General features: G+C 36.5%; 1 protein-coding gene across 1 annotated transcript; it reads right to left on the bottom strand.

Annotated features, from left to right (window-relative positions):
* Positions 1–9468: 9468 nt before the first annotated feature.
* LOC104109821 (clathrin heavy chain 2-like) lies at positions 9469–21519 on the bottom strand. Its single transcript, XM_009619188.4, has 30 exons — positions 21269–21519; positions 20870–21074; positions 19767–19855; positions 19581–19659; positions 19297–19424; positions 18751–18849; positions 18547–18655; positions 18341–18420; positions 18009–18236; positions 17824–17889; positions 17442–17558; positions 17094–17291; positions 16864–16980; positions 16614–16673; positions 16212–16298; positions 15948–16031; positions 15733–15867; positions 15587–15649; positions 15402–15506; positions 15138–15250; positions 14801–15053; positions 14581–14717; positions 14217–14495; positions 13131–14133; positions 12517–13002; positions 12235–12405; positions 11965–12150; positions 11152–11274; positions 10262–10372; positions 9469–10058 (listed from the first exon to the last, which is right to left on the bottom strand). Exons 1-30 carry the CDS (start codon positions 21311–21313, stop codon positions 9897–9899), a joined length of 5118 nt encoding a protein of 1705 aa, XP_009617483.1. The 5' UTR covers positions 21314–21519; the 3' UTR covers positions 9469–9896.
* Positions 21520–22101: the final 582 nt, after the last annotated feature.

Genomic DNA, 22101 nt, shown 5'->3' with positions numbered 1-22101 from the left:
AAAATGAAATATCTCACTATTAAAGATCCAGTCATACTGTGGAATAATTTGAAATATAGATATGACCACCTGAAGATGGTCGTTATTCTACAGGCACGTTATGATTGGACTCATCTAAGGCTACAAGATTTTAAATCTATCAGTGAGTATAATTCTGCTATGTTCAAAATTATTTTTCAATTGAAACTATGTGGTGATAATATTACTGATCATGATATGTTGGAGAAAACTTTCACCATTTTTTATGCCTCGAATATGCTCCTGCAGCAGCAATATCGAGAGATGAGATTCAAAAAGTATTTTGAACTTATCTCACATTTTCTTGTAGCCGAGCAACATAATGGGCTATTAATGAAAAACCATGAAAGTCGACCTACTAGTTCTTGTCCATTCCCTGAAGTGAATGAGACGAACTTCCACCAAGCTAAGCGTAGAAGATGACGTGGCCCCAGTCGTGGTCATGGCCGTGGTCGGGGAAGAAACTTTAATCATGGTAATAATAATGCATCAAAGAATCCTCCTCATCACCAGCAGTGGAAAAGGAAGGAACAAAAGCATGAAGCGGTGCAAGCAGCAAAGCCAGAAAATGCATGTTATAGATGTGGAGGAAAAGGGCACTGGTCACGTACATGGCGTACGTCAAAGCACCTGGTTGGGCTGTATCAAGCCTCCCTGAATAAGACAGAGAAAAATGTTGAAGCAAATTTTATTTCTGAAGATAATTTAGATTTCATGCATTTAGATGTAGCTGATTACTTTGTACTCCAGGAATGAGAAACAAGTCGTGTGTTCGGTGATGAATTTGTAGAGATGTAAATATTTTAATTTTTGTTGTTTGTAGTAGATAGTATGGTTATGTAATTGTTGTATATAAATAAAAGTTATGATTTAATAATGATGTTTACTACCATATTTATTTTGTTTATGTCATTTTGAAGAATATGGATAATCCTCAAATTATGTTTGGATCAAAGACCAATCATGAAGATATTTGTGTAATTGATAGTGGAACAACTCATGCCATATTTAAAGATCAAGAATACTTTTCTTATTTGCATAAGGAAAAAGCAAATGTTTCAATAATTTCTGGTAATATAAGTTTAATTGAAAGCTCCGTAAGAGCCACTATATTTCTGTCTAAGGGAACAAAACTTATAATAGACAATGCATTATTCTCCTCTAAGTCCAGAAGAAACTTGTTGAGTTTTGTAGATATCCACCGAAATGGGTATCATGTTGAGACGATAGATAAAATGAATATGGAATATATTTGTATTACAAAGAATGTTTATGGCCAGAAGTGCATTGTAAAAAAGTTACCAACTTTATCTTCTAGCTTGTACTATTCAAAGATTAGTACAGTTGAAGCACACTCTATCGTAAACCAGAAGTTTACTGATTCAAATATTTTTGTGCTTTGGCATGGCCGTTTGGGCCATCCTGGATCAATAATGATGAGACGAATTACTGAAAATTCGAATGGACATCAATTAAAGAACCTGAAGATTCTTACAAATAATGAATTTTCTTGTGATGCTTGTTATCAAGGCAAAATGATCACTAGACCATCACCAATGAAGGTTAGCATTGAATCCCCTGTCTTTTTAGAACGTATACATGGGGATATATATGGACCTATTCACCCACCAAGTGGGTTATTTAGATATTTTATGGTCCTAATAGATGCATCTTCAAGATGGTCTCATGTGTGCCTACTATCATCTCGCAATCTGGCGTTTGCAAAGCTATTAGCCCAAATAATTCGATTAAGGGCACAATTCCCAGATTATCCTATAAAGGCTATTCGCCTTGATAATGCTGGAGAATTCTCATCTCAAGCTTTTGATGATTATTGTCTATCAATTGGGATAAAAGTTGAACATCTTGTAGCTTATGTTCATACTCAAAATGGCCTTGCATAGTCATTTATTAAACGCCTGCAATTGATAACAAGACCACTACTTATGAAAACAAAATTGCCCACTACTGTTTGGGGCCATGCTATCTTGCATGCAGCATCACTTATCCATCTCAGACTGACACATTATAATAAATATTCTCCGTCACAATTAGTTTTTGGTCATGAACCAAATATTGCCCATTTGCGAATTTTTGGATGTGATGTATATGTGCCAGTAGCACCACCACAGCACAGTAAGATGGGCCCGCATAGAAGATTAAGAATATATGTTAGGTTTGAATCACCCTCTATTATTCGCTATCTTGAACCATTTTCGAGAGATTTATTTACTGCTCGATTTGCAGATTGTCGGTTTGATGAAATAAATTTTCCACAATTAGGGGGAGAGAAAAAGGAAATCAAAAGAGAAATTGTGTGAAAAGTTTCATCATTATCCCATTTTGATCCACGCACCCCTATATGTAATCAGGAGGTCCAAAAGATCATCCATTTACAAAATATAGCAAATCAAATGCCAGATGCGTTTACTAATTTGAAAAGGATAACTAAGTCACATATCAATGCAGAGAATGTGCCTATCCGAATTGATGTCCCAACAGGACCATCTACTAGCATGACAACTAGTGAACCTAAAGCACGCCTGAAGCGTGGTAGACCTTTGGGTTCTAAGGATCGAAATCCTCGAAAAAGAAAAACAACAAATGATCAAAACGATACTATGAAGGGATCCCCTGAAGAGACCCAAGATCTGGTTAGTTCCGAGATTCCTGAAGAAATCAATGAACCCGAGACTCAAGTGAGTGAGAAGCTTTTAATAAGTTCTACTTGTGAAGGTATTAATTTAAATCGATCTAAAATAGTGGTAGATAATATTTTTGCATATAATGTTGCACTTAACATTATGCAAGATAGTGAGGTTCTTGAACTCCGATCTGTCGAAGAATGTCGACAAAGATTTGATTGGCCAAAATGGCAAGAGGCAATTTAATCAGAATTGAACGCACTTGCTAAAAGAGAGGTCTTTGGACCAGTAGTCCAAACACCTGCTGGTATAAAATTAGTTGGTCATAAATGGGTTTTTGTACGAAAAATGAATGATAAAAATAAAATTGAAAGATACAAAGCTCGCCTTGTCGCACAAGGATTCTCACAACGACCTATAGTCGATTTTGATGAAACATATTCACCTGTTATGAATGCCATAACATTTCGATATCTCATCAGTTTAGCACTACATGAAAAGCTTGAAATACATCTAATGGATGTAGTTACGGCTTATCTGTATGGTTCACTTGATAATAAAATTTATATGAAAATCCCTGAATGACTTAAAATGCATGAAGCAAATAAAATCTCGGAAAATGTATTCAATCAAATTACAAAGATCTTTGTATGGTTTAAAGCAATCTGGACGTATGTGGTATAATCGCCTCAATGAATATTTGCTTAAAGAGGGTTACATAAATGATGTTATCTGTCCATGTATTTTTATAAAGAAAATAGCATTAGAATTTGTTATACTTGTTATTTATGTTGATGACATAAATATTGTTGGAACTCCAGAAGAGCTCCAAAAGGCAATTGAATATCTTAAGAAAGAATTTGAGATGAAAGATCTTGGAAAGACAAAACTTTGTCTTGGTCTGCAAATTGAACATTTAGCAGACGTGATCTTTATCCATCAATCTGCCTATACAGAAAGGGTCTTAAAACGCTTTTACATGGACAAAGCACACCCATTGAGTACACCAATGGTTGTTCGATCACTTGAACTGAATAAGGATTTGTTCCGACCTCCATAAGAGGATGAGGAACTCATTGGTCCTAAAATACCTTATCTTAGTGTAATTGGTGCACTTATGTATTTTGCTAATGCTACAAGGCCTGACATAGTATTTTCTGTTAATTTACTACCAAGATATAGCTCTTCTCCTACACAGAGATATTGTAACGGGATTAAGCATATATTGCGATATTTAAATGGAACACTTGATATGGGTTTATTTTATTCTAACAAAGGTAGTGCAGATCTTGTTGGTTATACAGATGTAGGTTATTTATCCGATCCACATAAAGCTCGATCTCAAATCGAGTACATGTTTACATGTGGAGGTACTGTCATATCATGGCGCTCCACAAAGCAATCTATTGTTGCTACTTCTTCAAATTATGCTGAGATAATAACTATTCATAAAGCAAGTAGGGAATGCGTGTGGTTGAGATCAGTTATTCATTTTATTCAAGAAAAATGTGGTTTGGAATGTGATAAAAGATCCACAATTTTATACGAAGACAATGATGCATGCATAACCCAATTAAAGGGAGATTTTATAAAAGGAGATAGAACGAAACACATTTTATCAAAATTATTCTACACACATGATCTTCAAAAAAATGGTAACATTGATGTACAACAAATCCGTTCAAGTGACAATCCGACAGATTTATTCACTAAATCTTTACCAACTTCAACTTTTGAGAAGATGGTATACAAGATTGGAATGCGGAGACTCAAATATTTGAAACAAGGTTTTTATCAGGGGGAGTAAAATACGCGCTATACTATTTTTTCCTTACTAAGGTTTTTTCCACAAGATTTTCCTTATAAGATTTTTAATGAGATAACTAGTTATGCGTATTACTAAATATGTGTACTCTTTTTCTTTCACTAGGATTCTTTTCCTACGAGGTTTTTTGTTACACCCCATGTTTTCGTACGTGAAAGTACGCCATAAGTAAATTGATAAAAGCTCGAAAATGAGATATTACATCCCACAATTTTCGTACGTTAAAGTTTCACCGTAAGTTAATCAACGTAAGTTCGGGAATGAGATTATTTAAAGATTATAAGCATTTTATGCTATTTCAAACAAGTAATGAGTAAATTCGTGAAGGCGAGAGGGTAAGCAAATCGAAGAAAATGAATTTCATCGAAGTTTGACATTTTGGGATGAAATATGGCCGAGCTAAAATATCCGATATTTATGGACTAGTACCATACACGATACCACATGGCCATGATAGTAAAGTATATAAGGTATGTTAAAAGTGAGTAGTATTTTAAGCAAGTGGAGATAATTCTTAGTTATGTGGGTAATTAGTTAATTATTGGGTAATGGGATATTACCTAGTTAATTAATATTTTTTGGGGGGAGATTAGCTAATTAATTATAATATTTGGATAAGTCTAACTCCCCCTAACGTGGCTGCCCAAAGGGGCCTTGATGATGAGTATTAACTCACACAGCACACACCCACTAAAGTAAGACTTCTTAAATTCAACTAATTTCATACAAGAATGATCAATTCACAATCTTCAAGTCTAATTCACAAGAAACGCGAATTAGAACTAAGAAAAGTGACAAAAGTGGGTAAGAGTAATAATTATCTTGTCCATGTGGGACCATGACAACTAAAGGTTAGTATGACTAATAAGTATTATACATTGGTGTCACACTTTGAGATAAGTGATCTTTCTAAGTATTAAAGTCAAGTGGGGCCTACCAATCAAGACATTGAAAGAACTCATTTGAAACTTCAAGAATTCATTTTGAACTCCAAGGCTTTGGACGTGAGCTTCATATTTAGTAACGTGAGCTTTCAAAAAAAATTCAGTAACGTGAGCTTTCAAAAAAATTCAGTAGCATGAGCTTTCATGGATCTTCAAGAATTCAAAAACGTGAGATTTCATACAAAGTTATACTACGTAATAGCAACAAAATTTTGTGATTCTAAGGGAGTACGGTGCAATCCTTCTTAAGAATATCATACGGATTTTTCCCTACTTCGATCCGCCGTTACGTGTTCGTCACAAAAGACGTGCGTTAGAGGAATTTTCAAGAGAATCGGTCCATGTATGTTAAGGCTATCCCTTTTTTCTTTTTGGCATGATCCAAATGATACAAATGAAACGAGCAAAATACGTAACTTTCATAAATGACTCTATTCATAGAAATACTAGGGGTGTCTATATTATTGATTCCCCATGTGAATTATTATTATATCCTCTATTCATGGGTCTCAGAAAAATACGTATTTGATAAAGTTTGTCCGAAAGGCTTATTAATTTTATGATATTCGAGAAATCTTATTAACGTATTTCTTATGCATTTCATGCATTTATACATGTACATTGACCCATGACCAGAAGGCGTTATATACGCGTATATTATATGTATATGGGATATGAGAAAAGGTTACGACGTTATATACACACCACCACCTGATCAGCTGGTATACGTTGATGATTTTGCCCACAGTGGCTGAGATGATATGATGGGATACCCTCAGAGGCTTGATGATGTTATGTACGCATATACCTATGCATGGTATGGCATTTATACGCACATGCATGACATTATAAATTTTCATGATTCACAGAGCTATTTAGAATTACAGGTTGAGTTTTTTACTCCAGGTTTCTTTCATGTCTTTTATATACTACTGTCATGCCTTACATACTCAGTACTTTATTTGTACTGACATCCTTTTTGCCTAGGGACGATGCGTTTCATGCCCGCAGGTCCTGATAGACAGGTTGAGAGTTCTCCTAGTAGGCTATCAGCTAAGCAGAAAGTGTTTGTGCACTCCACTTGTTCCGGAGTTGCCTATTTGGTCAGTATGATTTGAATATGTATTGATTGGTATGGCGGGGCTCTGTCCCGACCTTTATGATATTTATGTACTCTTAGAGACTTGTAGACAGATGTCATGTATACGGATACTAGTATGGACTTATAGGCCAGTACTTCATATGTATAAATCGGTATATCAAGTTGGGTCACCCTATATTGAGTATTTCTTCACGTTTTATTCTACTTATCTCACGACAGCCTCTCCGTCTCATTTACCTATGATAGTATGATACGAAAGATACGTTACGTTGGTACTCAGTTGAGTAAGGTACCGGGTGCCCGTTGCCTCCCATAAGTTTGGGTCGTGACATTTTTTCTAGTAAGGTTTTAATGAGGCACATTATCTTTTAATGAACATCCAAGGGGAGTGTTATAAATATATTATATTATGGATGTTCATTTAGTACTCCGTTGAAAATAAGCCTCCTGAAGAAGCTTATCTATATGAGACTCCGCCATAAATATGTTTATCTATTTAGTACTCTATTGGAAATAAGTCTCCTGAAGAAGCTTATCCTTTCATTACCCCGTTATGGATAAACATCACACCCGGTAGAAGATTATCTATATCTGGTATAATGAGCTTATCCTTTCAGTACTCCGTTATGGATAAACATTACCACCGGTAAAAGATTATCTATATCTGATATAATGAGTGTATCCTTTCGGTACTACCCGATATAAGATTATCTATATCTGATACAATGAGCTTATCCTTTCGGTACCCCGCTATGGATAAACATTACCACCGGTAGAAGATTATCTATATCTGGTATAATGAGCTTATCCTTTCGGTACTCTGTTATGGATAAACATTACCCCCGATAGAAGATTATCTGTATATGGTAGAGTAGCAACTTACACAGCAGCTTGCCGAAGCAGATTACACAACAACTTGCTTTCTTCTATAAATAGAGGAGATTTCAGTTCATTATGTACATAAGTTTGAAGTTTGAATAATATATCAGTGTCTCTCTAATCTTGTCTTTACTTTACGGTCTTTATTTTATAACACTTCAATCTATTGTATCACAATTGTCATTAACATTATTTTTAGGATTAAAAATAAAAACAATTGACACAAAAAGCCCCTATAAGAACTTTATGACCGAAATGCTTCCTAATTAAATGTACATTTATGAAAGATTATCACAAGTATCATTGAATCATGAATTTTGATGGTGATTCTTGCTAAAGTTAACTAGATAGACATAATATTAATCGTAGGAATATTTCTGTTTTCTTTCATTCGAAGTGAAACCTACATAAGTGTAATGGAGTATAAATCAGGGATATGAACGTTTCCCCACCAACCATCACCTTAGATTTCATTTCAGTTCAATATAAAGTGATTTGACTCGGTAATTAATTTCTTCAATTTATTCTGTAGTTTTATTTAACAACAACAATAACAAACTCAGTAATTTCTCACAAGTAAAATTTGGGGAGGGCAGGATATACGCGGCTTTACCCCTACTCTGGAAAGAGAAAATAATTGTAGTTTTATTTGAGTTGAGAAAATAATTGTGGAAAAAAAAAAAGACAACGTACAGCATATGAGAAGCGGGTGAAGAGTGAATTATTATATACTTCCTCCATGTGAATCTCTTTGATTCAACAAGAAGTTTAAAAAAAGAGTTTTTTCGAAATTTGGTTTTAGATATGTCGTTGCATTTTGTTTGGCTATAAAATCATATCATATAGGATAAAAAATAAAGTTTAAAGTAAGATTATTTCAAATATAAAAAAGTATCTTTTTTTAACATACTAAAAAGAAAATAGTTTCACATAATCTGAAATAGAGTCAAGTTTAAATTAAGAATTTTGACTAAGACCTTAAAATATATTCTCCACGATATAAGTTAATTTGCAACTCATAGTAATTGTTATGTAGTTTTTCTTATATAAGTAAGTTTTTCTTTTTTCTTAAAATTGCAAATGCATCAATGCAGTCTAAATCTAATCCAGCTTAAAATTTGACAGATTAATCATGAAGCGAAATATCCCAAAGTGTAATATTTGCAAAGTGTAAGCTGGTGCAATTTAACACTCTTTAAACACAGTATTAAGGAGCAGAATAACATATTATTTGGAAACGTACTTGCACTTTAATGAGATTTGAATTGTTCCAAGACTTGATATGAGGACCATTGTATTTTTCATTTAAAGGATGTCCCCGAAGGGACAAGGGCTTTTATATTTCAAAGTTGTCAAAAATAGACCATTTAACATTTTCTTCTTTTTTTAAAAACTGGAAAGTTCGCACTCTCATTGGTTCTTTAGGAATTAACAGTGCCTATAATGTGATGGAATACATCAATAAAATATTAAATTAACCATTCTAGTCCCTTTTATGAGCAAATTATGACGAGTTTAACGGAATGTGATCGTTTGCGGAAGACAAAGCCTAAAAAGTTAACGAAGTCAATGGTTGTTTTACATAAAGTTGTGAACCTGTTTTATCTTTGTTTTAACTGGTAGAATTTGCTACAGAATTATAACTTTCTTCCAAACCACGTATCAACTACAAGAAACCCAATCCAACCAAAATAAGACAAAGTGGATTGAGCTACGATGAAGCACAAACCCCTCAATTAGTTCCCTTGATTAGCTGCATCAGTAGGTGATAGAAGATATGTAATAACTCCTACTTATTAAGCAAAATTACTTTTAAAAGAATACATTCATTTAGTTCGATTACTACATCCAACAATCACTAACTAAACCCGAAGATAAAACATTATAATTCCAAAAAGAAAAAGACGAGTTAGTTCTACCGCCCATAGTCAGACAATTATCATAAAGCTCAATACAATCAGATTAGCTATGCTGTTAAAAAGAGTGATAAGATACAATCAAGACTCTGCTGGATACCAGCAACTGGGTATAACATAGGATGAAGACACGTCCGCATAGAAAAAGAACCCCAAATAGAATTCAACATAATTATACCCTCAAGAAAATGAATATGGAAACAATTACAAAACTGGAGAAGTAGCACCTTTACTGACCCCAATAAATCAGTACAAGATGCAATACAATGCATCTCTTTGGTCCTGAATAATAGTACCGTCTTCTTTCTGCCTAACTACAAACAAAAATAAAAGAAAAAATGCCTCTTCTAAAAGAATATTACAAAGGAGATATCAACACCCTATGACACACAACAGAAAACAATTATTTTATCTTGAGCCTCCACTTGTGCCCATCAGCGGTCAACAACTGCAAGGTGAGTGAGAAAGATACAAGGGCAACAACTCTAAACACAGCAACAGACCCACAGATCATCTGCCTGCCCGTGTGTAGTGTTTGTTTATACCAGTATGCTGAGCGCCATCAGATTAGTAGGAACCCATGGGTGGCATGCCAAATGGAGGCATGGGAGGCATTCCCATTCCACCCATAGGCGGGGGAGGAGCAAAACCACCTCCCATGCCTGCACCTCCCATACCTGGCATTGGTGGAGCAGGCAAAGCCAATGGCAGTAGCTGTGCATACATATTCTGCAATCAATCAGTCAATACGATTAGCAAAGCCTGGTTTGGACATCAACACATTAAAGAGATGGTCAATTTTGCCACAAGCTGTATGTACGTGCCACTTGTCAAAATATTAACATGATCCATGCAACTTAATTCATAAATTCCAGACCAAAATAAGGAAATAAATTGAATTAGTTCCAACCATAGATAGGTTTGCTATGTACCTGCTGCTTAATAACATCCTTCTCTTCATTCTCTTTGGCTTTTGCTTCACTTTGAGCCTCAATCTTATCTTTTATTAGCTCATCAACCTTGCCAGTGTATTCACGGATAAACTGAGAGAGAGAGAGAGAGAGAGGCGGAGAACCAAGTTAGTGATTGCTGATGGCAGTATGGAACAAGATCTTTAAGAAGCACTCCCAGTGGACGAAATCAGAAATGATTACAGGTTTAAAAATAGCTAGAAAGTAAAAGAGAAGAATATGATGACAAAACATAAGCAAAGACCGCTCTTAAGCCTCATAAACAAATAAAAAAGTTCATCCAAAGTCATCTTAATTTTTTATAAAATTTCATAAAGCAACAGAACAATGGATAAATGAAACAAGAGTATCTTGTCCAAGACAGGTCTAATCTTCAAAACAGCAGCAGACCCTCAACATTGGGGGTGTACTGGTTTAAGAATTTTCTTATTTGGTCTAACAGTTCATGTGCGGAAAAACTTTTCCGAAAAGAATGCAGAGATAGACCAAACGCTTAAGACATAAACTAAACCAGGGTGACTAATGAAAGTGTCTCATCAGAACCTCGTGGAGACGTTTATTTAAAGAGCATAGCAGTTCTGCCAATGCAAATTTGAATTGCATCGCAGGCACAATATGTGTGCTTTAACCAGACTGCCTAAACAACAACAAAAAATAAACTTAGCAGAACAATGCAGGCCTATCCAAAATTATAAGGCTCACAATAAATAGGTCTACCAGAGGAAAGGACTCAAAATCAAGCTGAGGCCTTTTCCTTTTCTTTTCGTGGGATAACTGAGAAGGTTGTATTTTTATATAGCAGATATGCAAAAGCACACATACAAAATCAGAGTGGAGGTTCAGAGATTTACCTGTAACAGGTAAGGGAATGCAAAGTCAATCATATTATTCATCCAGGCAAGCTCAAGGGCAACATCTGGGCGAATCAAATCGTAACAAACAAACAGGCATGATGCGAAGCATTCTTTCTTTCCCTGCAAAACAAGTACCAGTGGTTAGAAGCTCGATTTCATTTCTCCCCAAGGCTTTCTTATACAAAGATAAAGAGTAAACAATAGAATAAAAGTCAAATGAAAAAAATATAAAGTTAAAAAGTAAGAGACTTCAGAATTTTCTAGATGTCTAGTACATTAGAATTTATACTGGCATTAACCAATGTACAGATTATGAGAATCCAAGATATCGAAATTTCTTGGACCAACAAATATCATTTCCACGCAAACTATTTTGTTGCCTCCTTAATAATTCCCGTCCATAAATTTCCTTTTGTTTTCTTTTAAAAGGCAAAGCCTGACAATCAAATATGCACATAGATTAATCAAAAAGAGTATGCATAGCAACAAAAACTTTAAGCCGTATCTGCTAAAACGTTGAAGTGTACCAATTTTTTTTCTTTTTTATTGGGATATCTGTCGCATTTAATTTTAGGGAATGTGGGGGTGGGGGGTGGGGGTGGGGGGTGTGCTCTGACACCTGCAAATACCCAGAAAACCAAGACGGCTGGTTCCCACTCGCAAGCCACAATAACTTAATCATGAAACTGACATAGGTGACAGAGCAAGTATTAACCTATTTTCTGCAATCACTGTGTTTACCTCTTTAGGGGCTTGGGGAGAAAGGGGGAGTGAACAGTAAGGATGATTCTTAAATTCAAACCACTATACCTGTTCAATAAAGTAAACAAGCAACTCCTCTGCAAGTTCGCGATCTCCAGATTGTGAGGCTGTCTCCATGGCATCTTTGTAGAGATTATCTTTCTTTGACAGAGCAATGGATTGCTTCCACCTACCAGCTTTCTTATAGATATAGGCAGCAACACGCCGCATCTCGAGAAGCTCATGTTTCTCTATCTGCTTAAAACAAAAGAAAAGCGAAAAAAGTTAATGAGACATCTTATGAACACAGAGAGAGAACTTAGAAGAACTAGCCTTCACCTTCTGTGCAAGGCCAATCTGATCGAAGTTATCATGCAAATCAGTTGATTCACGTAGTCTATCATAGTCTTCTTCCTCAACATAAATTTCGTTAAGGGCCTCATTCACTGCAGAAACGTTGTTGCTCTGAACAGCAATCATGTAAGGCTTGACTAGGCGAAGGTGACCAGCCTGATATCAACCCAACAGAAAAAACAACAAATGATTTAGAAAGAAGAATGCATACACAATCTAATACAAACAATTCTTGCAAGCAATGAGGTTTTGGTAATAAGCAAAGACCTTTCTCATTATGTCCACTACGCGTGTGTGATCCACTCTAAGTGCAAGAACATTTAGCATATCATTAATGAGATCCGGATGCTCTTTCAAATAGAAGTGAACGGCCTTGTAATAAAGCTCCACATTAGCAACTTTGACAACAATGTCTTTGAACTGCATATGATCCCAGGCATCTGGAGAATGATTCATGACAGTAGTGGCAGCATTATCAAATTCATCATATTGGATGTACAAATATGTGAGTTCCTTCCAGTGTTGCTGCTCATCACAGGCACGAATAAGCTTGGGAATGTTGAGTCTGGTGGAGAATAATTTAATGTGTTCCATGAGCTTCTCGTGACGGTATCTGGCATATAAAACACCAAGTTCTGTGAAGATACCCATATGTGCACGCTCCAATCCCAGCCCGCTCTCCATAAGAGAGATTAATTCATTGAAACATCCTCTATTTTGGTAATATTCACTAACTTCCTCCAAGTCATCTACCTGCAAAAGTAAGAGGAGATATACATATCATGAGTAGCCAGAAGATCTCCTTAGATGCAAATGAAGACAGGCAGAAGTACAAGCAATGTCAGCTCGATAATAACGCGTAAAGCACAAAGTTAAGATACCTGAACGATAATGTTAAGCCCACAAATTTGAGCCAAACGGAACTCCTCAGCATCAACACAAGCAAAGCAGACATCTTTCCATGTCTTAGCACTATTTGCCTTGCGTGCTGCATCGACAGCACCTTGAAATTGATTTAACTTCACAAGCGTGCTCGCCAACTTGGCCCAGTTAGAAATGAAAGCGAATATGATCTTTGCAGCCTCATATAAGCCTTCATCAAACAGCTTATCACCAACATTCGGTAGATTAGCAACATTTGGCATGAGAATAAATTCTTCAATGTCACCCAATCGATCAATTTTAGCATATGCATAAATGAGTTCACTATCAACTTTGGGCTCTTTTGTCTTCTGCCTTACCATCAGCAAATACTTAACCAAGTCATGGTAAACATCTGCATCCTCTGCAGCATGAATTACATCCAAAAAGTGGGTGGCGTCATCTGCACGAATAAATGACTCAATAGCGTCGCTCACTAATCCTTCTCTCAGTTGAGCTTTAGCCACCTGGCTCCAAACAGCATCTTCTTCAACTCGGAATGCAAACTCCACAGCCCGATTAATATCACGAATGTTGTCGAGCAGAACATTAACAGCCTGGACATTCAGATTGAACTTCTTGAATATAGCAAAAGCTTCTTCGTAAAGTTGGGCTTCTACAGCAACCTCCCCTACTGCAGGTCCATCAAAATTATCAAGCCTATTGATATAGTCCATTACTCTGGATGGATCGGCTTTGATGGCTGTCAGGATAAGCAAATTCTGCAAATTAAAGTTCCCACTGAATGCAGAGTTCTGGAGAACAATCTTTTCAAGAAGCTCAATTAGTTCATGAGGAAGATCAGCAGTCATGAAAGCTTTAACAGCTGCAGAAACTTGCTCAGGGCTCTTGCTTTCAGGCAAAGCAGTGGAAACAACTTGATCAATAAGCTGCCTTCTAAACTCATTTTCGGGGTTAAGAACTTTCTCCCAAAGATCACCATCCATCCTCTCAACCACATACCTGAAAACATTATAATATGATGGTTACTCACCAATAGACATCTGATAAACCAGCTAATATCGCAAACCCAACAAGTGACTAACCTCGCTTGAAGTTTGAACAAAGAGTTCTTGTTTGTCACATTAATGAGTTCATCATCACATTGCCCTCTCCTATATGCAACAACAGCAAGGGTAGGATCGCGCTTCTCACAATATTTACCCACAACGCGCGAGTCATAGTATGGATTGGTTGTGAGGAAATGCTCTGGGTTGTTATTGCTATCAATGATGATCTTTCCCAGAGCATTGTGTACATGCACATCTTGACTTCCTTCACTTACAAGATGCTCCAAGAACTGTGTCAGCAAGCGGAGTCGATTCCTGAAAACCAATAGGATAAAAGGTTTAACACACTAAGGTTGACTGCGAACATTTTTGGATCAATTCTACAGGGATAAACAAAGACCTTTTTTCACATTCTTCCACCAAGGGCTCAACTGGAAGCAGAGAACGCACAGACAGGATCAATCCCTTAATGAAGTCCTCAGGACACTCATCATCTAAAAGCTGCCCTACAACTAAAGGAGCATTTCCTGGATTGACCTATTCCATAGAAGATAAAAGCCTGTCATTCCCCACTTGCAAATACTTCCTTAAAACAAGTATTACACGGAAACCAAACGAACCTTCTGGACATAACCTTCAATATACCGTAGCATATTGTTGGTATAGAGATAGTGTGTGAGATCGGGAACAAAACCAAAGCGGTCACAAACATTAATCAGAGGCCGAGCATCAGGAAGTTTGGCTTCCATCAAGAAGTTCTTTGTCTTTTCTGCATCATAGAAGTTTGATTCTCTTGTGACACGCTCAACCTCCTTGATTTGTCCAGTTCTGGCAGCTGCCTCAATATATTTAAAGTGGATATCAGGATCCTCACTGCACAAGACCCAAAAAATCGATGATTAATTAATAATTATAATTAGCCTGCCAAAATGACAAAAAGATATCTTGAGTATGCACCTGGAACTCAAATATGATCCAAGGAAGAAATATAACCCCTCATAAGACTTAAATTGCTCAAAAAGCTTTATGCAAGCATCAACACCCAACTGCTCACAGTACTCTTTTGCAACCTGCAATACTCATAATCAGCTAAGCTGCCATTATTGTGGAATACTACCAAGAAATTCCGCTGCTTGAATTTATGCAAACATTATAGGTGAGAGAGTACATGATAAATTCCAGCAAAAGGTCTCTTCTGCAATGACAGACCATAGCCAGTACCTGAACAATTATTTGAAGGTTTCCTTTGATATTGATAACAAGGAGGTCTTTCATGCATTCCAGTGCCCATTCACGTGAAAGAGTCCCAAAGAACTCAACCAAGGCCTGAAAGGAACAGCATTAATCAATATAAGTCAGATAAACTCCTACAGAAAAGGTAAATACGATCTATGGATTTTTCCAACCTGAGGCTCAATTGCATGTGTATTCACAATAACACGCTTGATATCAGGCAGTTCAGAATAGTGCTGCAGAAACAACAAATAATTATTCTGACTTAGCTGTGGCATCTTGGGGATAGTTAAGGAAGAAATGCTGATAATGATTCAACCTGCAGAGCCCGCATGTAAAGACCACCTTTCTCACAAAGCTGAGCAATCCGAGGTCGATCATAATGACTGAACATCCCATTTGCTAATATAGCATCAGCAACATTCGGGAAAGTCACAAGGTTGATTTCCAAGACCTGAGTAGAAGAAAAAAGTTACGATTCAAAAGCAGAAGAGATTAACAAACAAAGCTTCCTAATGAAAAGAGTAAAGAAACCTTAGTCTGCAGAAAGCCATGCTCTGGAAGGTTAGGTTTCAGAACATCCAGTAAAAATGCTGTTGCCTCACGGATCATGTTCCTCTATTAACAAAAGCAGAAAGAAAGAGACAATCCTTAATCAGCTGTGAACTGCATCCCACAAAAAAAGATAGCAAGCATTCTAATGCACAGACTTTAAAGCACTTAAGAAAGGAAAAATTTGTAATAAATTGTCTGCTTGACAGTCTACAAGCTATTTGACATCATTATGAGTCGATTAACCTGAAGAAATAGATCGGTGATAGTGTTGTAATCAACAGGACAACCGCCCTCCATTTGGGACATCATGAGCGCAAAGTTAACAGCTCCCTGCACAAACACACAAATATTTCAACTTCATCCAAATTAGCACATGTCAGATTTACAAGTGCTCATTTTCTCTTCACCACAGAAAAGGCAACTTTTTAATCTGAGTACAGTATCTCAAAGTGACATCATTAGATACACAATTCTTGTTGCAAAATCTCCTCAAAAAAGAAAACCAAATTTGAGGCTGTATCATACGGTCAAAGATATTAACATCCAAATACCAAAGAGTAAATTCGGTAAAATCTACAAAATGAAGCCAGTAGATAAGGAAGAGATAAGATAACATTATGAATTATATGACTATTCTCAACATACCTGAGGATCAGATCGCAGAATGGTTTGAAGAAGGAACAAGTAGTCAGGTGCATATCCAACCTGTATCAACCAAAAAAATCATTTCAATAATCCAAAGTTGAATTCAGTTATACGAGACAGATTTGAACCATCTAAATATGGAAGCTCAGACAAGCACCAAAAAAGAAGAAAAACAAATTAAAAATTTCAAGAGGAGAAAAAGAAAGACACAAAGCAGACAGCCACACGACCACACAAATGAGCCACTCACCTGCTTGGAATATATCAGAATCTTATCGAACTCCCTGCGCTCAGCAAAAGCAGCAACAACTTTCGGAGTCGCTCTTGCTTTGATATATATTTTCAGGGCAAGGTCATTATCAACAGTCTAATAAAAATATACAAGTGCAATCAGTAACTACAGAAATAGACTACTTGCAAATGAAAAATAAAATAAGGTGGCGAACAAGCAAATAAAGAATTTCAAATTCAAAATTTGACCTTCACAAGATCCCCGAGTTCCTCACTACACTCCAGCTTATCCTCAGCCAACCAGTTCTCCAACAGGTTTTTCTTGTTCTGGTTGACAACAAGGCGCGACAATTCTAATGATTCAAAAGCGTTTAGCTTCCCTTTTGTTAAAAGTGTCCCAAAGTACTGCAATAGCGGAGGCGTTTGCCCTGCTTGAACGGGAACACTCTGCAAAAAAGACCAATTACAAAACTAAGTGAATAAACATATTGACGACCTTTTGCAGAATAACAGACGAATATTCAGAGACTCTTTCACTGCCTGTAGAGTGATAAAAATCCTGAGAGCAAAACATGTTTCCGGTATCATAACCAATACCTGAAATTTGGCAACAGTGTCAGGCGTACGGAGTATGCCTTGTGGTGATTCCGCTGCAAGCTCAGCAGCTTCTTTGTATTTTGTCAGGGCAAACAACTCTTGAAACCGCTGGACAACCTGAGAAAATATAAATGTAATAGAATGAGATCATTGTAGATAAAGACATCATCCTCAGATTATCGACATGTTGAATCAATAAAATCAAAAGATTTTGATAAAACCGCCAACTGCTGATGATATCTACAACAATCAATGATTCCATTTTAGTATATTGTTCTCAGAGAAGGAAACGCAGATAGGATAGCAAAACCAATGGTGCACCATATAATAAGAAAAGATTGGTAGATTTCCATAGGAAGTTGACAATATGGTATCAACTTACCAAATTCTCAGCTCCAGGAAGGTTTCCTCTTTTGGCAAGATTAACAGCAAGCTCCAGATTATTCAACTGGAATATGATGTGTCCAAAATTTATATCTTGGTTTATACAAACTAGAAAGAAAACTCTAAATAAAATGTTAATGATTGATATATTATATTAAAAGAATAAAACAAAAATTGACATACTTGGCCACTGACAAAAGGTACTAGAGTTGCTTCATTCACTGTGGCCAGTAACACTTGACCTCGTCTGTTGATGGCATAGAAACCACCAATAGATGAAGCTTCTGCTGTCAGAAAAATAGGATCCGGGCTGATCCTATTCCTGTATACTGCAGTAGCTGTTTCGAGGTCATAGACAAAGAGAAGCCCAAGCTTTGTGATGACATAAATTAAACTGTATTTATGAGATATCTGCCAGAAAAACAAAGAACCATGTTACAGGATACTGAATAAGGCAAAATGCAAAAAGACAAAATAAAGTGACAACAGATCCACACAGAGAAGGCAAGAAATACCTGCATGGCAACTGGGAAATCATCAGCAAAATCTGGAGGAAAGAATAGATCTGCCTGTTTCTTCGTAAAAGCTGGTTTCCCTGCAAAATTTAACACATTAGGAAAACATATGAGAATCATATTAGGCAATTTTCTCACAACAATTTTACTAAATAAACTCCAAGATTAAACTTCTGGAGAAAGGAAGAGAACAGCAGTGTACTGACCTGGCTGGGCTCCAAGCTCAATGACATGCAACTTTGATGTGACTTGTCCAGCATTCGAGGATTTTGTGGCAAAAGAAATGAGTACGGAATCCCTATCATTTCCAGGAACCTGAATAAAGCATGCAACAGTCAGGATGCAAAAAAGAATTAAAAAAAAATCAAGAACAGTGGAACACATCAAAAGAATGGAGGAGCTTTTCTCACCCTGAATGTGGCAAATGCTGCAGCATGTGCCTCGAGAGCTTGACTGCGTTGCTGATCTACTGAAAATAATTGCATGTTCCCTTTGACTAGTTGGGGCCTCTATTAACAGAAAGACAGCAGAATAGTCAAATAAAGAAGTGCATGTTCCTTGTACATTAAAGATATGAAAAATCATCAGAAATGTAACAAACACAAACAGGGTTCTACCAATCTTTAAGCTTAAGGTTTTTTAATCTGATACCACCAAACATCCAAATAGCAAAAATAGTTGCAGTATACTGGCATTTCGATGCAAAATCAACCACAGTCATAGTAAATTACACAATCCAAAGATTGGAAAGTACATGCAAAAAGCATTTTACAGCGATAGGATGTAGACAGAGCAATCACAGAGACAAAAGAGAAGCTGACAAGCCCTAGACAAGCTTTCCCAGTTTCTGCATCCCCAATGACATTGAAAAGGCGGCTTGGGAAGTTGAGAAGGACTGTTTTAAAAAATAGGACACCAAGATTGATTTTTTCATTAGCATAATAAACATTACACACCTCTGGTGAACCTGGCGCGATACCAATCAAAACCAACCATTTCTCTGAAGGATCACATCGGTAGTTAATTATTTGGTTGTTGGCTAAATTGGCTGTTCTATCAAACATCTTTATAGGCTCAGAATCCCCTGCAGAAAGACAAGTGGGAATTATAAAGGGCAGACAACCATCCACCAGCTCAACTTCAAAAAGTGACCAAAAAATTACTACCAACAGAAAACAGAGCTTAACCAGGTAAACAGGAAGAAGAAAAGTTTGTAATGTGAAAAAGAAAACTATCCTACCTTCAATTGGCCAATGATAGACTGACGTTTGAGTAACAAGACCTAACATCTTCGTTGTAATCCACTTCCAGAAAACAACCTGTAGTAATTTGGTCATTATATGGCTGAGCAGTGCATCACATGATCCATGGCTGTGGGCACTAAATAATGCATAAACCAAATCAAATAAATACATAAAGCCAGTACCTGCTCAGGCATCTGATATGATTTCATTTTCTGCTTTGCCTCAATATTGAAAATCTGCAAGTGATCTTGACTAGTTCCCGGGACTTGAGCTTCAAGAGATAAGAGAGAATTGTATCATAGGGTGGTCCTTATATTTTTTTAATAAGGCAGAGGAATAGCAGTCTGTTAAGCTTTAAAAATATATTTTCTAACTCACTTATGATATGAATACAGATGAAGGAAAACAATATATAGTTTAACAATTATATTGATGAAAAATTAATAACTTATAAAAATGAAATCCATCAATTTGTGTAAGAAAACGAATGAAGAGTAAAATTGACCTAGCCAAACTACAATGTGCTGGTCCTAACTCCTAATAAAGAACGCTAAAAACATACACCAGGATGTCACTGCAAGGGGGAATTCTGTAAGCAACAATTCCCTAATAACAGAACATAGAGCGGGGACAACGATAAGTTCCACTATTGTAGAAAATACAATGAAGATGCAATTAGAAACCACACGTGCTAGATAAGATAAGAAGTGCATCAACCATTAGGCATTAGCAGCAGGGTAACAGATTACTAGCGTCTCAACACTCAAAGAGATATAAGGTTTTATGAGAGAAAGGGACAAATGCATCATCTTATGAAACACCTTCTTCAATTGCCAGCTTCCACAGTAAAATTGAGAATGGACACCATTTAGTTCCCATTGTTTCCCTCACTCCAATCAAAAAGTGTGTGATATCCACAAGGATCCGCACAAAGAGGAGATCACGACACGCAATAAAGTCAAAACCCAATCAACCTCCTTGATCCATCCCCTATTTCTCACTTAGATTGCTAAAAGCTTCACGTGTGCATTTTACACTATGATTGCTAACTCCTTCTACTTTTTGCTTGTTTCAAAGTTCTTTAGTCGTTTAGCGTATCAAGATAGTGGAGAAGAGAGACTGCTTATTTGCTCGAAAGCGAGAAAGCCAACAAACTCTAAAGCCAGTAAATAAAAATATCATAGGCAATTCAGGAATTGTTATCAAAACCGTTTAAAAATCAATAACTTGAACCAGTATGAGAACCATCGATGAGAATTTAACACTTTAAGCTAAGAATCCATACCTTTTAGAGCCAAAATTCTAGAATTAGGATTCATAAGAGCAGAATCAGCGGTAATTGGACGCCTCAAAGGTTGCATTGGCATGTTCATATCAATAATCACCACACTATTCTGAGGGGCCGTCTCTCTTACACATATATACTTATCCGATTCCATGGTAACATTCGTGAACGTGATGAACTGCGGGTTCACCCCAATACTTTGCAACTGCACAACATAATACGAAATTCAATCCAGTATAACAAAATCAATAGCATACTCTCTATTATAGATCTGGCAATATAATTACGTATCAAAGATCTAACTAACAGTCCACACATGCTAACCTATCAATACACTAATAACAACAGCGAATCAATGTGACTCAAAACAGTACATAATCGAGGCTCAAGTAATTATACCGTGAGGGCCTCTTTCATGGTGATCGGAGCGTTAGCAGCCGCCATGATGGGCGAGATCAAAGATAATGGATCGGAGCTCCGGATCTGTGTTAAATTGCGAAATCAAATGGGCGATTTGGTGGGGAGTCCAAACGCCAGAGAGATCTCAGACGAAGAAGAAACCCTCCAATACAGAGAGGAAACGAAGGGGGAGAAAGAGATCTAGACACAGTTCTTCTGAAGAGAAGAGAGAGAACTGATGCTAGAAATGTATTTTGTAAGCACTGGGCATGCTTAATATACAAAATGCGACAGACTATAGGCGAAATATGGAATTTTTGGATTAGACAAAACTAATAAGTGGGCGTTTGGACATAAGATCGTAAAATTCAAAAAAAAAAGTGAAAAAAAAATTTCAAATTGAAATGTTATTTGAAAATTAGAGTTTTGTTTGGACATGAATATAATTTTGGGTTGTGAAAATTTTGAAAAATAACTTTTTGGAGTTTTTTAAAATTTCGAAAAATTCTAAAATAGAATTTTCAAGTGAAAATTGGAAATTTTACGAACAAACGCTGATTTCGGAAAAAAGTAAAAAAAAATTTAAAAAAGGGAATTTTTTTTTATGTCCAAACGGGCTCTAAGTGAGCGTTTGGACATAACAACAACAACAACAATAACATAGTAAAATCCCACTAATGGGGTGTGGGGAGGGTAGTATGTACGCAGGTCTTACCCCTACCCGAAGGAATAGAGAGGCTGTTTTCGAAAGACCCTTGGCTAAAAAAAAAAGGACAAAAGGACAAAAAGGAGATAATATTAGTATCACAACAATAATCATATGATATATAAAA

Source organism: Nicotiana tomentosiformis, chromosome 3 (assembly GCF_000390325.3).
Source record: "Nicotiana tomentosiformis chromosome 3, ASM39032v3, whole genome shotgun sequence".
Classification (NCBI taxonomy): domain Eukaryota; kingdom Viridiplantae; phylum Streptophyta; class Magnoliopsida; order Solanales; family Solanaceae; genus Nicotiana; species Nicotiana tomentosiformis.
This window is presented reverse-complemented; position numbering and strand designations above follow the sequence as displayed.

Coding starts and splice junctions, on each gene's coding strand:
- LOC104109821 (XM_009619188.4), bottom strand. CDS start 21,313: ATGGCGGCTGCTAACGCTCCGATCACCATGAAAGAGGCCCTCACG. Junction 17,292..17,441: donor ACACTGTTGCCAAATTTCAG/GTATTGGTTATG, acceptor TCTTTTTTGCAG/AGTGTTCCCGTTCAAGCAGG. Junction 11,275..11,964: donor TTGTTTACTTTATTGAACAG/GTATAGTGGTTT, acceptor CTTGTTTTGCAG/GGAAAGAAAGAATGCTTCGC.